The sequence below is a fragment of the Fonsecaea nubica genome (assembly GCF_001646965.1).
Source record: "Fonsecaea nubica strain CBS 269.64 chromosome Unknown Scaff23, whole genome shotgun sequence".
Taxonomy (NCBI): Eukaryota; Fungi; Ascomycota; class Eurotiomycetes; order Chaetothyriales; family Herpotrichiellaceae; genus Fonsecaea; species Fonsecaea nubica.
In genome coordinates this window covers 301,377-318,029 of record NW_019173696.1, presented here as the reverse complement: position 1 = coordinate 318,029, position 16,653 = coordinate 301,377, and the positions used below count along the sequence as shown (strand labels likewise).

General features: G+C 53.3%; 6 protein-coding genes across 6 annotated transcripts; 4 read left to right on the top strand and 2 right to left on the bottom strand.

Moving 5' to 3' along the window:
• Positions 1-1,112: 1,112 nt before the first annotated feature.
• AYO20_04483 (hypothetical protein) lies at positions 1,113-2,801 on the top strand (the record flags this gene model as incomplete). Its single annotated transcript, XM_022642779.1, has 1 exon — positions 1,113-2,801. One exon carries the CDS (start codon positions 1,113-1,115, stop codon positions 2,799-2,801), a length of 1,689 nt encoding a protein of 562 aa, XP_022501337.1.
• A 965-nt stretch (positions 2,802-3,766) lies between these two features.
• Positions 3,767-5,395, top strand: AYO20_04482 (hypothetical protein; the record flags this gene model as incomplete). The annotated part of the gene is made up of 1 exon (XM_022642778.1): positions 3,767-5,395. One exon carries the CDS (start codon positions 3,767-3,769, stop codon positions 5,393-5,395), a length of 1,629 nt encoding a protein of 542 aa, XP_022501336.1.
• Positions 5,396-6,419: 1,024 nt separating this feature from the next.
• AYO20_04481 (allantoicase) lies at positions 6,420-7,607 on the top strand (the record flags this gene model as incomplete). The annotated part of the gene is made up of 1 exon (XM_022642777.1): positions 6,420-7,607. One exon carries the CDS (start codon positions 6,420-6,422, stop codon positions 7,605-7,607), a length of 1,188 nt encoding a protein of 395 aa, XP_022501335.1.
• Positions 7,608-8,095: 488 nt separating this feature from the next.
• AYO20_04480 (acetolactate synthase, large subunit, biosynthetic type) lies at positions 8,096-10,332 on the top strand (the record flags this gene model as incomplete). Its single annotated transcript, XM_022642776.1, has 3 exons — positions 8,096-8,286; positions 8,342-10,200; positions 10,283-10,332. The coding sequence occupies 3 exons, from the start codon at positions 8,096-8,098 to the stop codon at positions 10,330-10,332; spliced, it is 2,100 nt and encodes a 699-aa protein (XP_022501334.1).
• A 1,438-nt stretch (positions 10,333-11,770) lies between these two features.
• AYO20_04479 (riboflavin synthase, alpha subunit) lies at positions 11,771-12,511 on the bottom strand (the record flags this gene model as incomplete). The annotated part of the gene is made up of 1 exon (XM_022642775.1): positions 11,771-12,511. One exon carries the CDS (start codon positions 12,509-12,511, stop codon positions 11,771-11,773), a length of 741 nt encoding a protein of 246 aa, XP_022501333.1.
• Positions 12,512-13,740: 1,229 nt separating this feature from the next.
• AYO20_04478 (hypothetical protein) lies at positions 13,741-15,836 on the bottom strand (the record flags this gene model as incomplete). Its single annotated transcript, XM_022642774.1, has 7 exons — positions 13,741-13,802; positions 13,870-14,103; positions 14,160-14,372; positions 14,443-14,631; positions 14,688-14,851; positions 14,909-15,310; positions 15,373-15,836. The coding sequence occupies 7 exons, from the start codon at positions 15,834-15,836 to the stop codon at positions 13,741-13,743; spliced, it is 1,728 nt and encodes a 575-aa protein (XP_022501332.1).
• Between the last annotated feature and the right edge of the window lie 817 nt (positions 15,837-16,653).

The window sequence follows — 16,653 nt, the reverse complement described above, 5'->3', positions numbered from 1 at the left end:
TTGTACGGGGGACAAAGGATTCCATGCTCCGGCATCTACTGGAGACCTCCCTTTCTTACTCACGTTGCGACACGATATAGATGCCGGTCAGGGTTGATCATCCGGACCTCGGTGGTGGTTGTCAACCTGCGCACGATCCTCTGTCTATTTACACATCTGAACAGCCATGATTTCTTCGAACAACAAGACATAATCCAGAACAATAACCTCGGATTTATGTACTGAAGGCATCCACCATTCGATGAATGATTACTCAACTCAAACCACGGTGCCCGGCTCAATTCCCACTGGCCGCAACAAACGCCATGCCTCGCTTACTTACAGCCGTTGTAACCACGGTTTCCACTAGCTTTGCTTTACTATGACGCCGCGTGGAACCAGTGTCCTGATGTCGATCCTCAGACCACGGTAACTAGGCTGTTGTAAGCTTAGCAGCTACCTTCAATGCCCTATATTGGCCAGAGAAGTGGATGACAATCTTCTAAGCTCCCGATTATTCCACCAAAAGTTTCTTCACTATAGCCTCTGCTCGGCCTCTTATCGAATGCACCTACAAGCATCTGGCCATGTGTTCTGTATATCCTGGGCTGACTATTCGTAGCTGCCGCAAGGCTGACTACCCAGTGGAATGATGTACCCGATCACCATCGCCCGGATACTCCCCATCCCCAAGGTGGCAAGGGCATGGCGTGGCACTCTGGATCTGAAGTCTAATACCAGAAGTGGCTTTCCCCTTTCGATCGCCACTAGGATACGGGTCAGATCATAAGCTGACAAGTCCCACAGATGCGACCCAGAAAACAGCCAGGGAAGGAATATAGCCATGGTTGCCGCAAGTAGGCCCTGGCACTTCAGACTCTCGTCCAATCCTGATGCCAATCTCATTTGGCTGGTTACGGTGTTGTGTCAGCTTCCTTAACCGGAACACGGGTCGATGGCTCCGCGATATGGTGGCATAATTCCGACTACATCTCTTGCACTTGTCTCGCGGCGATCAATTCATTTATCAGCTGGTTCCTTCGTTGCATCTCGTCCCTTTCATCTCGTCTTTTGTGTCTGGATTGGAACTCATACTGATCTCAGGGCTTTTGTACCTTCCCAACTAATCCGCGATGCCGGCCAGAATCTACCGCTCATCCTATCCGTCGGTCAAGGTGATTGACTGCGACCTGTTGACCTACCTCTTCTCAAATCCGAATAAGACGCCAGAAGATAAACCAATATTTATCGATGCCGTCTCCGGGGCTTGTCGCACTTATGGAGAGATCAAGCGCAGAACTCGGTCACTTGCCCACGGTCTGCGAGAATTAGGTGTCAAGCCCAAGGATATTGTTGCCCTGTTCAGCCCCAATAGTATCGACTACGCTATTACTTGCTATGGGATTATAGGATGTGGCGCCACCGTGACGCCCGTCAGCGCAGCATATACACCACTGGAATTGACAGCGCAACTCGAGACCAGCGGCGCCAGGTTCCTGATTGTCCATTCCTCGCTGCTCCCAACGGCCGAGCAGGTGGTGAAATCCATCCCCAGCATTCAGGTTATTCAAGCAGATGGGCTTCGCGACAAGAAGGGCAAACCGACCGCCGAACGCCTCGCTTCAGACTGTCCACCCAGTCCGCTCGTCAGCATCAAGCCGAGTGAGGCGGAGGATCGGCTTTGCTTCATGTGCTTCTCTTCGGGAACCACGGGTCGAGCAAAGGGCGTCATGACAACGCACAGAAATCTGGTTTCCAATATTCAGCAGTGGATTGTCCAGTTGCACAGTGAAACCACGGGGAAACAAATAACCGTGGCATTTTTACCGCTCAGTCACATCTACGGTCTTACCTCTTTTGTGGCCATGAACACATTTGTGGGCAACACTGCTGTCATCCTGAGCCGTTTCGACCCCGAAGTCTTCTTGTCGAACTGCCAGAAATATCGGCCCGAAATGGTTAACGTGGTGCCACCAGTCATGTTGTTGATGGCCAAACACCCCTTGATGAAGAAGTACGATCTCAGCAGCTTGAAAAGAATCTACTCTGCCGCAGCTCCTTTGAGTATAGAGCTCAGGGAGGCTGTTGAAGCACGGTTCAAGGAGTTGTATGGGACGACGGTACTGGGACTGCAGGCCTGGGGAATGACCGAGACGAGTCCACTAGGCGCTGCAGTCACCGCCGAGCGACCGGAGAAGAGAAATACGGTCGGGGCTATCACGCCTAACATGGAGTATAGGGTGGTTGACCCCGAGACGATGCAGGACACAGGATATGAGTCAGATGGTTCTGCAGTACCGGGGGAACTGTGGTGTCGCGGACCAAATGTGACCAAGGGTTATTATCGGAATGAAGAGGCGACGAAAAATGGGTTTGCAACCGACGAAGAAGGCAGGCTATGGTTCCGCACCGGAGACATCGGGACCATTGACAAGGACGGATTCTTGACCATTGTCGATAGGATCAAGGAGATGTTCAAGTACAAGGGGTTGCAAGTCATCCCTTCGGAGCTTGAGGGCAAACTCCTGGAACACCCTGACGTTGAGGATGCCTGTGTTGTCCCGCAATGGATCGAAGAACAAGCGACTGACGTTCCGGTCGGCTTCATTGTTCTAAGCCAGAAAGCAAAGGCCAGGGGCGAGAAGGATGCTGTTGCGGACATTGACAAATGGCTGAATGCCAGAATCGCCAACCATAAGAAACTGAGAGGAGGCATCCGTGTTGTCGACGCCATTCCCAAGTCACCCTCGGGGAAGATTCTGCGGCGCGAACTGACGCAGATGCTCAAAGAGTCGAAGCCAAGGACGGCATCGAAGTTGTAATTGCAGTGAGCCTCTTGTTGGATCAAAACAGGGTTAGACTTGTGCAGGGGAAGGACACAAGAGTTAGATTGTACAGCATCGAAACAACCATGATTCATTCTCAGCCTCGCCAACGGCCGCAAGGCTGCGAGATCAAAATGTAGGCACGTGCACGTCTCGGCACGTGACCTCACGTGACCAATTCAGGGCTTGCTTGCCACCTTGCTCTTGCTCTTCCACTATTTCTTGTCTCTTAGCTTAACCAATCCTTGAAAGCAACACACTTGTACTGATTCGAACCAGTGTACTCACCCACGCTAAGTCGGAGTGACCCGAACACTTTAAAGTGTTTCCGTCGGCACGACCATGACCTAAGTCGCCGCTTCTGCCGGTTGGAGATTGTCACCACGCTTTGCTGGGAAAAAATTTCTCTGCCAGTCCTTTTTCTCTTGTCGGTCATTGGTCAACTCGGTAATCGGCAATGGTTCAACGACAATGGCAAGGGCGCAGGTCCTCCAGACCCAATCAGGTCCTCTGATTTCCCTGCGCGGGGAATGCCCGAGATCGGACGACCCAACCATGAGCCACGATTATTGGAAAGGACTCGAGATGGCTGAGCCCAAAAAAGGAATCGCACATCCGTCGTGGTTCAGGGTGGTTAAGAGGATCCCCTGCGAACCAGTACGAGGGAAGGGTTGGGGTAACTTCGAAGGTGACGGTGAAGGAGGACCTCGAGATGATTGCTCGATCTACAAGTACTGTTGTTTGAGTCATTTTCTCTTTACATCCCCCTGCATATTTGCGGTCTGAATCGTCTGTCTTGTGTTGGCGTATATATCGCCCTGCCACATCCCAAACTACTCGCGAAAGCATCTCAAGATACAGCCCTACATTCTTGTGGGTCGCCCTCCGGTTTGACTATAGCCGTTCCTTTCAGGGGAAATGACCATCGCCTCTCGAAGACCTTTTCTCCAAACATACTCACAATGACCGGCGAACTTCACCATGACACCGTCCAAGGTGACAACACCAATCCCGACATTCTTCCTATCTCGTCGCCATCAGATTACCCTGTCTCCCTGGACCTCGAGAGAACACCAACCATGAGCATAAGAGATCATCGCGCAGAAGAGAAACCGGATCTGGTACGCATACGGTCGGCCATCTCGGCGCACGACATACAAGGTGTGCCCAGCCATGATAGCACCTTTGTCGAAATCAATGCCGCCCAATATGAGCGTTTCAGTGAGCGCCGGAAAATCGTCATTACTTGCGTCCTCTCGCTGTGTGGCTTTCTGTCTCCGATCTCGTCCACCACCATCCTTTCTGCTATTCCGGAGGTAGCAGCCACCTACAACACTGACGGCACCATGATCAATTTGTCGAATGCGCTGTATCTGATCTTCATGGGTCTGTCACCTTGTCTTTGGGGTCCAATGTCCAACATCTATGGCCGTCGATGGGTGTGCATCATCACTGCCATTCTGTTCTTTGCATTCAGTGTCGGGACTGCGCTCGCACCCAATCTGGCATCCTATTTCGTCTTCCGAATGCTCACCGCATATCAAGGGACGTCGTTTCTCATTGTGGGAAACTCGTGTCTGGGAGACATTTACACTCCGACAGCGAGAGCCACCGCACTCGGCTGGTTTCTCTCGGGTACACTGATCGGCCCTGCCTTTGGGCCTTTTATCGGAGGCATAATCGTCACGTTCCGTTCGTGGCGTGACATCTTCTGGCTGCAATCTGCCCTCGGTGGCCTCGCTGCCGTCCTGGTGATCTTGTTGCTTCCTGAGACGATTCCGGAAAAGAAGATTCACGAGCTTCGCGAATACTCCCAGAAAGAGCGGACACTGCGGATAATTCATTGGGTGTCTCCCTTCCGTATCGCCGTCCTACTCTTCTCGTACCCCAACCTTATCATCGCCGGTCTCTCATCGAGTGCTCTTGTCTGGAACATGTACGGCTTGCTCACGCCGATCCGTTATGTCCTCAACCCTCGGTTCCACCTGACATCTCCCATCCAGTCTGGCCTTTTCTATATTGCACCTGGCTGCGGGTATCTGTTGGGTACCTTCTTTGGTGGTCGTTGGGCCGACCACATCGTGAAAAAGTGGATTCGGAAGAAAAATAGGCGCGTGGCCGAGGATCGTTTGAGATCATGTTATGTGTTCGTTGGCGGTGTCGTGCCCGCTTGCATGCTCATCTATGGATGGTCGGTGGAAAAGGCGGTAGGCGGCATCCCTCTACCCGTAGCGGCAATGTTCCTTCAGGGGGTTGCTCAGCTCTTCTGCTTCCCGAGCCTCAACACCTATTGTCTGGACGTCATGCAATACAAGGGCCAATCCGCAGAAGTGGTGGCGGGAAACTACATGATCCGGTACGCATTCGCTGCTGCGGCGTCCGCCGTGTGTCTGCCAGCGATCGAGGCGATCGGGGTTGGCTGGTTCAGCACAATCTCTGCCGTGTTCCTAGTGATCAGCGCTGTCTGTTTGTGGGCCACAACGATATGGGGGGAGGGCTGGAGACAGGCCGTTGACAACAAGAAGAAAATGAAGAGGAGACAAAGACGAGAAGAGAAGGCCAAGGATGAAGGCGGCAAAGAGGGTGTGTGAGGTGGTCTGCCTGACAAGTCTTCTGCAGTGAAGAAGTCATCAAGGTGTATGGGGCAGGAGATCGCGCGAGTGTTTTTGATCGGTATCTGGTCATGGTCGATGGACGACATGGGATTTTGTTGGGTAAGGATTTTGACGGCAATAACGACGCGACGAAAACGACCAGATTTCAAGCGAGTGGAGCGATATGCGGCGTACAAAAGGGATATACCGCGGTGTTTGAGCAACAGGAGAGGGTTCGGCGTTGACTTTTTTGGGTGTGGGTGGTCGGCTATGGCAAATTGGACTTTACGAGTTTAAGAAGGATATCGGTCTCCAAAGACTTTGGAGTCAGAGACGGTACATGGAGGGAGGCAGGCAATGAAACATAGAATATTGTAGTATAGTCCCCGGCTATAGACACATAGAACTATAGAGCAAGACGGGGGTGGGCATCGACATCGACATCGACATCGACAACGACATGAATGCCATGACATGTACAAATGCGCCATATGGAAAGGTCGACCGTGTTCTTTGAAGAAGTCCCATTCTGGACTCCAGCTATGCCGAAGTACTACTTTTATGTTGTTTGGACTTGTACAAAGGTCGCGAGACCACGTGCTCTGTTCTGCTCTGGTCCCGTCACATGTGAAATGGTGGCGGGGATCCATGGCAATGATGAAAGTGGGGTTGTTGGCAGAGAGGAGGGAAAGATTGTCTATCTATCGGCGTCCTCCGCCACCCGCGTTTCCAGGTGTCGTTTGTATCGAGTAAACAGATTGATTTGGGGACGCACGCACACAACTCTCGCTCTACTGGGCATCCCGGCGTAAAATTTCTGTGATAATTCCCTGTGTGTTCCTGGTGTTTGGCACTTTGCAGATTGGTTTTTCTGCAGGTTGCTTGCGAGCATTTACTCATACGATCCCACGTCTACTTGTTGCGAGCCATATCTTGATTAACCTCTTAGAGATTACTCTGGTTGAGTCACCCTGCGGCCTGCACATTCTTGAGCGCCCCCTGAAGAGCGATCCCAGCCACCATGGAAGTCAACATCCAGCCGCAGGCACTGTCTGAAGCCATTGTCGACAGAACGCTGACTTCGGACACCACATCCACGTCCAGGATAAGCGTGACGCCTGTCCCCGCCGCGCTGATCGACACGACCTTCTCATCCTCGACGAACCTGTCCACCACCGTGCTCGGCGCTTCCATCCTATCCTGCTCTGATGAGTACTTCGCTGCCGCCTCCAATCTCCTCACGCCGACACCTGTGATACGAAAGCCGGGGGTGTTTGTCCACACGGGAGCGTGGTATGACGGGTGGGAGACCAGGAGACACAACCCCAAGGAATTCGATTGGGTGGTGATCAAGCTCGGCTGTGTGGCACAGATAGAAGCGGTCGAGGTGGACACGAGCTACTTCAATGGGAACGAGGCCCCGCTTGCCGGGCTGGACGGGGTTGCCTTTTCGAGCGACGAGGACGACAGTCAGGCCGCGAAGGAAGGGTATGCTGGGTGGATGGAAGTGCTGCCCCCGCAAAAGTGCGGGCCCTCTCAACGGCAGGCGTGGAAGGTGTCTGGTCCAGGCGTGCAGGGGAAGCAGTTCACGCACTTGAGGTTGAAGCAGTATCCGGACGGGGGGATTGCCAGGTTGAGGGTCTACGGGACGGTTGTCCCGCCGTCGCTACCGGCAAGTGTCACGTCGGGAAAGGAGGAGAGACCCCTGGAAGACCTGGCCAGTGCGCTCAACGGCGGTGTCGCCATCGAATGCTCTGACCAACATTTCGGCGGGAAGAACTATCTGATCCTGCCCGGCAGAGGGAAGGACATGGGCGACGGATGGGAGACGGCCAGAAGCAGGGTTAAGGGCCACACCGACTGGGTGATAGTCCGCCTGGGGCTGAAGGGCAGGAAGATCGAAAAAGTCATCGTCGACACCAAGGATTTCAGAGGAAATTACCCCAGGGCGGTCAAAGTTGAGGGGTGGGCGACCGAGGTGGCAAAGGCGGCTCTGGGCACCGAGGCGGACCCCAAGCATGACGCGACGGGATGGACAGCACTGATCAAAGGAGAGCAGCCTTGCCAAGCAGATACCGAGCATGGGTTTGAGGGTGACCAACTGGTGGTTTCTGAGCCCCCGGAAGGACATGTGTGGACGCACGTGAAGATGACCATTATCCCTGATGGCGGTGTGAAGAGGTTGAGGATATTTGGGAGGCGGGCGTGATGATGCACTCTACCCGAGTTTATAACCCTTGTAGCCGCTCAGCGCGTATACAAGAGACCAAAAGCTACAAGCACAAGTAATCGTACTGATATGTCACCTATCACTGTTTTTGTTGTTTTGTGCCTCTTCCGCTCCGCCGTCCGATGATCGTGGACAGCATCAAACGGCCGCTTCGTGGTTGGTTGGTACCAACGAGTCTCGATTCGCCTGGTGTACGCCAAGACCGACATCGGCCCCGCACCCAGCTATGTGATTGGCCAGCAAGCCCTTCTCCGCAAATCCAGAAGGCAAAATTCGCAGATTTGGGATGCCACTCGGTCCTCCTCCATGCCACACTGCTTTCTCCCACTTCCGAGCCTCCAGCTACTTTTGCGTGCACACAAACTGACTCATAATTCTTTTTCGTCTTATCCCATAGCTTTCTTATTCCCACCCCTTTCGCCCTCTCTCTGGCCGTCACGATTGCACATTAGTCCTGCCAGGCAATCATGGCGACCAAAATGACGGCCATACGCCCTGGCTCCAGCGCCATTCGCTCTTTGTCCAGAAGAAGACCTTCGTGTTCCCAATCCTTTTCCTCCACTACCTCGGCAGCGGCCCTGTCGCCCTACCGAAAATCCCCCAAAACCTCCCCTGAACAGTCGAGAAGACCTGCGACGACTGCGGCCGCTCAAGCACAGTGAGTCGATGTGTACGTGCTTCTCAAGTATCCTGTGTGCTGACCTCGAGCTCAGAACCACTCGACCGATCCCGAGTCCTGCATTCAACAACGACTTCCGCCGGAATGAGCCCTCACCCTTGGTTAACAGGCAAATGCCTGAGCTTGACGACTCGTTCGTCGGCCTTAGCGGAGGAGAAATCTTCCACGAAATGATGCTGCGACAGGGCGTCAAACACATCTTTGGCTACCCTGGCGGTGCCATCCTCCCAGTTTTCGATGCCATTTACAACTCAAAACACTTTGACTTTATTCTACCCAAACATGAACAAGGAGCCGGTCATATGGCAGAGGGGTATGCCAGGGTATCCGGAAAGCCTGGCGTCGTCCTCGTGACTTCCGGTCCCGGCGCAACAAATGTCGTAACCCCGATGCAAGATGCGCTGTCGGATGGGACGCCCATGGTCGTGTTCTGCGGCCAGGTGCCCACGACCGCCATCGGCACCGATGCTTTCCAAGAAGCTGATGTGGTAGGGATTTCAAGAGCCTGCACAAAGTGGAATGTGATGGTCAAGAGTGTGGCGGAACTGCCCAAGAGAATAAAGGAAGCTTTTGAGATCGCCACCTCGGGAAGACCTGGTCCCGTGCTCGTGGATTTGCCCAAAGATGTCACGGCTGGCATTCTACGGAGGCCCATACCGATGCAATCGACCTTGCCGTCACATCCTTCTGCAGCAACCCTTGCTGCGCGAGAGCTCTCCCGGAGACAGTTGGAGGGCACCATCTCGCGGGCAGCCGACCTTATCAATATTGCCAAGAAACCGGTCATATATGCGGGCCAAGGTATCTTGGGATCTCCCGAAGGTCCCAAGCTGCTGAGAGAACTGGCCGACAAGGCTTGTATCCCCGTAACGACAACCCTCCAAGGCCTTGGAGGCTTTGATGAGCTTGACCCCAAGTCTTTACATATGCTCGGTATGCACGGCGCCGCCTATGCCAACATGGCAATGCAAGAAGCCGACCTCATTATCGCTCTGGGAGCTCGCTTCGACGACCGAGTAACCCTCAACATCGCCAAGTTCGCGCCCGAAGCGAAGAGAGCTGCAGCCGAGAAACGAGGAGGTATTATACATTTTGAGATCATGCCCAAGAACATCAACAAGGTCGTCCAGGCGACTGAAGCTGTCGAGGGTGACGTGACGACTAACCTGGCCGAGCTGGTACCCAAAGTGAAGCCAGTGAAAGAACGGCCCGAGTGGTTCGCACAGATCAGCGACTGGAAAAAGCGATTCCCGTTGAACAGCTACGAAAAGGAGACGCCCGACGGCTTGATCAAGCCGCAAACATTGATTGAAAAGCTCTCAGATATGACGTCCCACATGAAAGAGAGGACCATTATCGCGACGGGTGTAGGGCAACATCAAATGTGGACCGCGCAGCATTTCCGATGGCGACATCCCCGGTCGATGGTCACATCGGGTGGCCTTGGTACGATGGGTTACGGTCTGCCAGCCGCCATTGGTGCTAAAGTTGCCGCACCGGACGCCCTCGTTGTCGACATTGACGGTGACGCCTCGTTCAACATGACCTTGACGGAACTCAGCACGGCCAACCAATTCCAGATCGGCGTCAAAGTGATCGTGTTGAACAACGAGGAACAAGGTATGGTGACGCAGTGGCAGAGTCTTTTCTACGAAGACCGATTCGCACACACCCACCAGAAGAACCCCGATTTCGTCAAACTCGCAGACGCCATGGGTGTGCCGGCACGGAGGTGCTTGAAGCCCGCCGACGTGGAGGAAAGTTTACGGTGGTTGATCGAAGGCAGCGGCCCAGGCCCGGCGCTCTTGGAGGTTGTCACCGACAAGAAAGTGCCCGTGCTGCCCATGGTGCCGGCAGGCAAGGCGCTGCATGAGTTTTTGGTTTACGACGAAGGTACGTTTTGCCGCGCTGACTCTATCACCCACCTACCCGTACACGGACATTCGAGCTAACTCATTTTTTTCCCTCGGTATAGCGAAAGAAAAGGAGCGGAGAGCCATCATGAAGCAACGGTCTGGCCATTAAGTGCTTGCGTGCGAACAGACCAACGAGAGCGAGCTACCAGTATATGGGTGTGAGTTGGGCGATGTGAGTGTGAATGTGAATGTGAGACTAGGACAGGACAAGGACAGACAGCTCCCTGGTATGATATTTCCGGACGGGACGGGACCACCAAGGGAAAGACAAAAAGTTTGCTACCTCCTCTAAAACAAAGCAAAACCAAAAACCAAATATGGAGTGGAGAGCTTGCCAATATGATACAAAGACACATGGGGAAGATGTGAGGGAAAGAAAGGGACAAAAAATTCCTTGTTCTCACCCCCCCCCCCCCTGGTTAACTCCCCTGAGCACCCTGTGGGGGGAATTGATTGAGTTGTTTTTATATTTCAGCGTTTGTTGTTTTGTTGTTCGGATCCACCCCAAAAAATTCTGTATAGGCGAAAACATACGCTTTTTTTTCCACCTTCCACAACACAGCACAATACAATACACGTCCTGAGGTCTTTCCTTTTCTTTCCCTTGGAAATAAACAAAAAGGGGGGAAGAAGGTTCTTTGAAAAACAGAAATTTTGGATGGAAATTTCTGGGAAATGTCGATGTGAGTGATCAACACTGCTCTGCGCTGGGATTCTTTTTCTCGTGGAATATGCTATGCTATGCTATGCTATACAATGCTGTTACCTTGTCTGAACATACGCCATGTGCTATGCCATGTGCCTGCCACCAGGTAGAATTGTCATGTCCGTCCCATGTCCGTCCCACGTGTTGTGGTCTTCCAAGAGAGGAATCCAGGCGAGGATCTCGAGTAGCTCTGGCAGAGAAGGACTATCGACCTTCTTTCGAGGGACACGTACGAGGGGACCATCTCCCAGGGAACACTGTGTATGTCTCATTCCGATTCTGCTGGTGAGAATGGCGGCTGCCTGAGTGGGTGACTGAGTGACTGAGTGAACTGATTGAATTGAGTGATTTGACACCAATTTGGCTTTTCAAAGGGCTGGTCTCGTAACACATTGTTTGTCTCTTTTTCACATTCCCTTCACCCTCTCTCTCGCGCTTCCTGTCGCACACACACAACATGGGCGTGCCTGAAAAGGAAGTAATATCATGCATGGCAAGTATCAAACTTTGTTCCATGTACCGGGGTATTTGATCGTTCGATTCGTTGACCGTCGAATATATGGTGACCCGAGTAAATCCCCTCAAGCGAAGGGAAGACACCGGGTGCCGAAGCGGTAAGAAGGAAAGCCATTGGTCAATCACATGCTCGGGCAACGGGGTCTTATTGTCTTGCGTTGTTAAAAACGGTGTTGCTCAGTCTTTGCTATCAGCGCCGCTGAGGGTTTTGAATGTTGGTGGACAATAGACAGACAGCCTTCCCATTCTTTATCGTGGGTAGGCGATTGAGTCCGAGGCGCAGACTCTTAACTGCTCCATGAAAATCTCATACATGGCCATACTCCTACCGTTGCTGTTGTATGATCTTCAACTTCTCCTCCACCAATCGGCCCACAATCTTCTCCAGCATGGCTGGGGCGCCGCCCTGTTCTCCGCCCGCGGCACCCTCGAGGTACCCGACGACGCTCTTCTCGACCAGCTTGCCGACAATGTCGATCTCGACGTTGACCTCGTCGCCGGGCTTCTTGGCCGCCATGACGACCCGCTCCTGCGTGTACGCGATCAACATGACCTCAAACCAACCGTCGGCGTCGTTGACCTTGGTGACGGTCAAACTCGCACCGTCGAGGGTGATGTATCCCTTTTCCACAACGTAGCGCAGCACGGCGCGGTCGCGCGGGGCCAGGCGGAAGGTCAGGGCGTTGCCGTCGGGCGTCACGCTCGCGATCAACGCCACCGTGTCGACGTGGCCCTGCACGAAGTGGCCGCCCATGCGTGTGGCTGCGCTCACGGCCCGCTCCAGGTTGACTTTGCTCCCCTCCTTCAGCGAGCCCAGGTTGGTGCGCCGCAGCGTCTCGGGTGCCACCCCGACCTTGAACGAGCCGTACGGCGGCTGCGAGGGCTCGAGCTCCGTCACCGTCAGGCACGTACCGTTGACGCAGATCGAGTCGCCCAGCGCCGCATCCGTGAGGATGGTTGCGCAGTCCGAGATGGTCAGCGAGGTGCCGTTGCCGCCCGATGTCGAGGGGTCGAGTGCCACCAGCGCACTGACGGTGCCGAGCGTCTCGACGAGGCCAGTGAACATGATGATATTTCTTTACTGGGGGAGGCGAGAGAGAGGAAAAGAGGAGGGGTAGGCAAGGTGCAAGGTATTCTTGTCCGACGACGGGGGGTGTTTGTGTGTTTGTGTGTGAGAGTGAGAGAGAGCAGGGTATACAAATTCCCCCCTTTTTTTTCTTTTTATACCTCGCGAGTAAGAGCGGTTTCGTGTACGAGGAGGAGAGATGAAAGGTGCGAATCTCTGTAGAGGACAAACCCCAATTGGTAAGCACTTGATGGATGCAAGGTCGAGGTCGATGATGCGAGATTTGACTATGATTTTTTGCTTCGCTTGCGGCGTGCCCCGCGTTGCGGCATCAGTTGTGCAGCCTCGGCCTCAGTGTCGCCCGCAGTATCCACACTAAGGGTATGCACATTAGTTACATTCAAGGATATTATGTTGTGTCTATGACAAAGGCTCAATGTGGCAAGGCCTCGTGGGCTCTTGATGCGACAAGGTCTGTCTGTCTGTCTATCTCGGTCTATATAGAACAGGTCCGAAATCCCCGAGCTGCATGACATGCTGGTGAGAGGGTATTTCCTATTCAATCTATACATCCGTCTATAGGTATTTTGCCATCCGGGTGGGCATCTGAAGCTGGTTCCAATTCTCGACTTTTGGCGTATGTATTTCATTATTACTAACTAGAAGTCTGTTCCTTCTTCCCCTTCTATCAATCGATCTGTCTTGGTCGTCTCTGGTGAAGGTCCCTGTTCCTCACATAGTCGTGAGCTTCCTGTTAGGCCTTTGGGTGACTATGAAGGTAAAGATGCCCGTCAGCAGCGTTCTGCTCGGCTTTGATGCGGCGATTTCTCTGAATGCTTCGCTGGGTATGGTATGGGATGCGATTTAGAACGGGCTGCATGCCTTGTCTGATCGCCTCGTTCATACTCCTTGCCCAGGAAATACTGTGCGATTTCTGGATACCTCCGGGTTGCCTCGAATGACAAGCTCGACCGTCGGGTCCATCGCCGGCTATTCTCGTGCGGTGGTGCGACTCTCGACGGAAGATATTCCAGACCTTCATGACAATTTCGCTGCTGTGAAAGAAGCGCTCCATATCGTGTTATGTCCACCGGTCAAAGAGGAATGGTTGTGTGTGTGTTCAGCATCTCGACTCTGCAACCTTCGAACCTTCCACTCCCAGGGTCAACGCTGCAGGTCAACGCTGCTTTGCAAGTTCGTGCCGCGGTCCACTCGTCCCTCCTGTCGTTTCACCCGCTCTTCTTCCTGTTTGGTCGACAGCTCAGTGCAAGGTGGAGGAGACTATCACGGTCTATGTCGACACGAATAGTCAGCGCCTCGAGCCTTGAGGGAAAGAAAGCACCCAACTGACCACCTACCTTCTTGTTGTCTGAAATAGATTTCAGCTTTGTCCAGGTAGGGCAGACTTCGATCCCAGGAGAAACGTCTCGTGAGTGACTTGGTCGGACCCAGGGTTGAGTCCGAGTTCAGGGTCGACGTGGACGCTCTCCTCTGAAATTCCATCTCGTCGATTGGAGCATGGATACCGGTCAATAATAGCGTGGATTTGCGGCCGGTCCCTTTGCTCTCGATCTTGATGCTGTCTTGACACACTGGACCCTCTGGACGTCAGTACCACGACCACCACCAGTCCCGGGGAGATACCGACGGTTGAATTCCAGGTATTTCTTCCGCCGCTTCCCTTTTTCCTGGATTAAATGCACCATGAATCGCATCTCCGACTGCATCTCCCAGACCCGGACGTTCTCGAAGCCTACCAGACGATCATCGTCCCTGCCTCGATGTGGCCGACAAATCTCAGTCACAGGTACCACAAGTCGAAGAGTGGACCCGTAGACGACCTGCTGAAACAGCTCGCAATCTATCCCAACAAGTTTTAAATCAATTTCGTTTTACTCCGACACTGGTTCCGCGACAAAGGAACTACTTACCAGGTACACTCTTGAACTTGTACTGCACCCAAGTAGTTGGAATCCTCGGATGATCCCGCCGCTGACCCTCTTCAATTGTGAAGAAGGTCAAACCCTCCCCTTGCTCGACAACAGCCGTAAGTTCGTCGCCGTTGATTGAGTATGGAATAATGTATTCCCAGGTGGGCACTAGAAGACGAAGATGGGGCTCTTGTTAGGTTTAAAGTGCTGACTGACGTTGTTCAGGGAGGAGAATGGAGTCGGACCTCGTTGCCTGAACCGTATCGTTCTCTTGTCGTTCACGGTCCAAATATCCTCCACGGCTGCCCCATTCTTAACGAGCAGCACTCTACCCGAATCGCTGGCCTCTATCAAAACTCCATCTGAAGCTCCAGGCTTCCGCCAGACAAAGTGGACCGACTCGACGCGACTGTGAAGAGATCAGCAATGGCCCTTGCACATTACCGCAGTTCAAGGCTATAGGTACATTTCGGTGGAGCTAGTATGGGCAGTAAGATTTTCAACGAATTCCTTCTGTTCTTTGATCGACGCGAGTTTGACGTGGCGATACTGATCGCCAGGGGTGACGCCCACAAAACTTTCTGGCAGTACCAACTGGTCCTCAATGTCCTGTCCAAAGTCATAATCATCAATGTCGAATGTTGGACCTGGCAGCCACAGAGGAGCCATAGGTTGAGCTTGCGTAGTTGATGGAAGTTCTGGAGAATTAACCTGGCTTCCAGAACCCCTTGCCGTGATCGATGGTGACGTCGGATTAGGTGATGGGCCAAAGGGACTTGACAACGGGGTGGGAGACGGGCTTGACATTGCAAAGGCGAGCATGTCATGCATGTTGCTCACCTGGACTGAAAGTTGACCAACCTGTTCGCTGCAATGAGGCTGAATCAGCTCCCAAGGATTGATCTCTCTTTGATCCCAGCAACAACTTACGAGAGCAGTCCATTTTCCAGCCAGGTTAGCATCTGAATATGCCGTGACAGTTCTGCTCGGAGGCCTTCGACCACGACGCCTTTGGTAGTCCACTCGATCGTCTGGTAAACGGTCTTGAATGCTTCGATCCATTGAAGCCAGGCAGCGTCTGCTCCAGTGGCCACCCCCTTCCTTTTCACAATGTGCTCATACCTCGTCGCGATCTTCCTCAATTTCCTTGTCGTCTCTGCACACTGTTCAAGCATACCCTGGATATTGCTCTTCACGTCAGCATGGTCCTTCAAAATGGCACCATGCCGACGTAGTCTGCTCGCAGCTATCCCCACGCATGATTGGTATCGGTCTGTCTCCTGGATGAAGCGCCTGATCTCGTACGGGGCATGCGCAGCAGCGTGGAGTGTCTTTGCTGCCTGTGTGGTGATCTGAACTAAAGCAATAACATCTCCTACGCCGTTTATAGCCATAGGACGAAAAGAATTGAGGGAGGTCCCCAAACAGAAGCAATATTCCCTGGAGAATGTCACCTCCAAAAGCCGATGCCGTCAAATGGACATGGAGAGACTCCATGAACGGTCCTGCCCCAGGAGAGTCATCAGCATGGTCATTCTTGTTAGTGGGTGAGGCGAGGTTCAAAGCTCGTCGGCAGCCTCCGCGCGTGGCAGAGGGTCCTGCACGAGCCTCGAATCTGCCGACATGTTCTGCTTTGATGAAGACGAACAAATCGGGCCAATTGGAGGAGGCACGAAAGAAACGTGGGCAACAAGTGAGCCTTGCTACTAGCACTTCGCGCTAGATGAAATCCAGAGATAGCGACAAGTAGTGGAGAAGCGCCAACGTGTGAAACATGGCAACGGCTGTGTTGTTCTTCCTGGCTCAATGCGGAACAGACTGATTCAGAGGAACCAGGGATCCGGTCAGTCAGTGTATGTGACAGGGAGCTCGGGCATTGTATGGACCCGATGGTGTCTGGGAGTCGGGCGCGTGCAGCCGCAGGGTTCAGGGGTTCATCCAGAATCGCATAAGGCTGGCGTGGCTGGCTAGATGACTCCCAGGGTACGAGGCAGATGGTCTGTATCTGCATGCTGCGCCCCAAGGCGAATCCCCTGGGTGTTGGCCTTGGAAGCGAAGCCAACGACGGCCATCCCTTTTCCAGAGAAACTAATGTGGTTGGGCCATTTGCAAGGCGAACACAGCCTGATTGAGAGCTTTTGAATCCTACGCCATGTACCTTTCGCTTCCCAAGGTAAACAGTTATCCTCGCCATGGTTTTGAAGAGATTTA